At 43.6% G+C, this 2,510-nt stretch overlaps 1 protein-coding gene across 1 annotated transcript in view; it reads right to left on the bottom strand.

The window, feature by feature from the left end:
- The window catches only part of meltf (melanotransferrin), a 12,679-nt gene that overhangs the window by 1,458 nt on the left and 8,711 nt on the right, over window positions 1–2,510 (bottom strand). Inside the window, 1 exon segment of the mRNA XM_070440241.1 lies at window positions 1,146–1,339. Within this exon segment, the coding sequence (XP_070296342.1) occupies window positions 1,146–1,339 (194 nt within the window).

Below are 2,510 nucleotides of genomic sequence, written 5' to 3'. Positions count from 1 at the left end.
GGGTATGGGGTTTTAGAATTCTGTGTAATGGGTTATGGGGTTTATGGTGCAAGTGCATAACATGGGTTTGGTTTCTGCACCGTGAGACTGGGTCATGAGCCTCACACTACGCAACACTCACGCAACGACACACACATCATCACACACACAGACACTATGGTTCTTTATGTTGGCACTAACTCTGCCATGGTTCGTTGGACAAAGACTATGGAGAAAATGAATGGCGTTTTTTTTGGTAGGGTTTTTGGAGAAAGGCAGAAAATAAGGTCTGTGGTAAAACACAGGTTGAGGAGATCTGACACAGTTTGTTCCATGAGATTATCTTCATCAGCTAACGTCATTTTTGTTGTTGTTGAATTTATGTATTGTTATGTAATCCCATAAAGTGTAATCATTCATAAAGGTCATGTTAACTGACTGCTATTATCTTATAGAACAGAATGTATAAGAACTCCTAAGTCTGTTTTTACCTCAGACCTCATTTTCTGCATTTATTCCAAAACCCTATTCTTTCCCCATAGGAATGTCTGAACGAACTGCAACGCCAGGGTTGTGGGTTCAATTCCCACGGGGGGGGGGGACCAGTATCAGCATGTATGCACTCACTCAGGATAAGAACGTCTGCTAAATGACTAAAATGTTAAATGTATATGTCAATGATGCTATCTCTCTCTAGAATGTTCCCTACTGTCTACAATTACAACAAACCAGGGCCGATGTACATAGTTTGACTATAACATTGTAAATGGTGTTATAACTACAATGGAATTGTCTTGCCACTTTATAAAACTCTAAGGGCTCTATTGAAATTGCGGAGGTTCAGCTTTACAGCGTGATTGAAATTGAAAGGTAATGTTCCAGCTTTAGCGGAGACAACAGGCCCGGTAAACGCTTCATACGTCCACTAAATTACAAATGACCTTTACATTTCTATTATGGAAACGGTCACGTTTCAGCTTCACAGACTGAACAGAGCCAGCTTCACAGACTGAACAGAGCCAGCTTCACAGACTGAACAAAGCCAGCTTCACAGACTGAACAGAGCCAGCTTCACAGACTGAATAGAGTCAGCTTCACAGACTGAACAGAGTCAGCTTCACAGACTGAATATAGTCAGCTTCACAGACTGAACAGAGCCCTCAATCTGTCTTTAAATGGATCAGGAAGTTGTGAGATGTACTGTACCTGAACGCTCCATCGTATCCATCATACAGGTCCTTGCCTTTCTCACACTTGTTCTGCCCTTTGCTGTCTCCCACACACAGGTCACACAGGTTGCCAGGGAAACCAGGCTGATTGGCACCAGGGACACAGCTGTTCTTAAAGAAACCTCCAGCGGCTGAGGAGGACAGAAGGAGAGAGAGACAGTCAGATCTACTGAGGAGGACAGAAGGAGAGAGAGACAGGATGAGAGAGATCCAGGATCTTACACATCCAGAGAGGGAAGGATCATGATTCCTAATCCAAGTCTCTTTCAACAGCCCTGTAGGAAGAAAGCCCTATGAGTCTGCCACATGGTTCACATAGTATTTTTTATTTTATTTAACCCTTTATTTAACTAGGCAAGTCAGTTAAGACAAATTCTTATTTACAATGACGGTCCTAGGAACAGTGGTTAACTGCCTTGTATGGTTGTTTCAGAACGACGAGATTTTTACACCTTTCAGCTCGGGATTCGATCTAGCACCGTTTCGGTTACTGATGTCACACACGCTGCAACCACTAGAGACTCACTACGCTGCTACGTGCCGCCCTTCTTTTTCATTCTAATACTTTGAGAAGTAAGATTGAGCCTGCTGGAGTGCAGATAGGCAGGGTTTAGAAAAGTCAAATGTACTGGATCTTCTTCATGCAGTCTCTCACTGAAGATCCCATCACACACTGATACTGGGACCAGAGACTTGGCACTGAAGGCCTCGGCCATGTCTGCACACTTCTGCTGCTCATCGCTGGACAACACACCAACGCAGGGACTGGGAATATCTGCACACACCAGATAGAACAATATCATACTTTACAAAACAAACATGCACAGAGTGAAAAAAAGATAGAGAGAGCGAGAGAGAAGAGAGAGTGAGGGAAAGGGTAAGCAGACAGAGAGAGAGAGAGAGAGAGAGAGAGAGAGAGAGAGAGGAGAAGTAAGACGAGAGAGAGAGAGAAGAGAGGGAGGAAAGGGTAAAGGTGCAGAGAGAGGTAGAGAAAGAGAGAGAGGGAGGGTGGAGTAGAGAGAGAGAGGAAAGGGTAAAGGTACAGAGAGAGAGAGGGAAAGGGTAAAGTACAAGGAGAGAGAGAGACTATTTGCACATTGGTTACAAAACACTGTATATAGACATAATATGACACTTGAAATTATCTTTATGTATTTTGTAACTTCTGTAAGTGTAACGTTTACTGTTGAGAGAGAGAGAGAGAGAGAGAGAGGAAAGAGAGAGAGAGAGAGAAGAGAGAGAAGAGAGAGAGAGAGAGAGAGGGGTTGAGAGAGAGAGGTAAAGAGAAGGAGGCCATCAACC

Source organism: Salvelinus sp. IW2-2015, unplaced genomic scaffold (assembly GCF_002910315.2).
Source record: "Salvelinus sp. IW2-2015 unplaced genomic scaffold, ASM291031v2 Un_scaffold2331, whole genome shotgun sequence".
Lineage (NCBI taxonomy): Eukaryota > Metazoa > Chordata > Actinopteri > Salmoniformes > Salmonidae > Salvelinus > Salvelinus sp. IW2-2015.
Note: the sequence above shows the minus strand (reverse complement) of the source record. Positions and strands in the feature narration are given on the sequence as shown.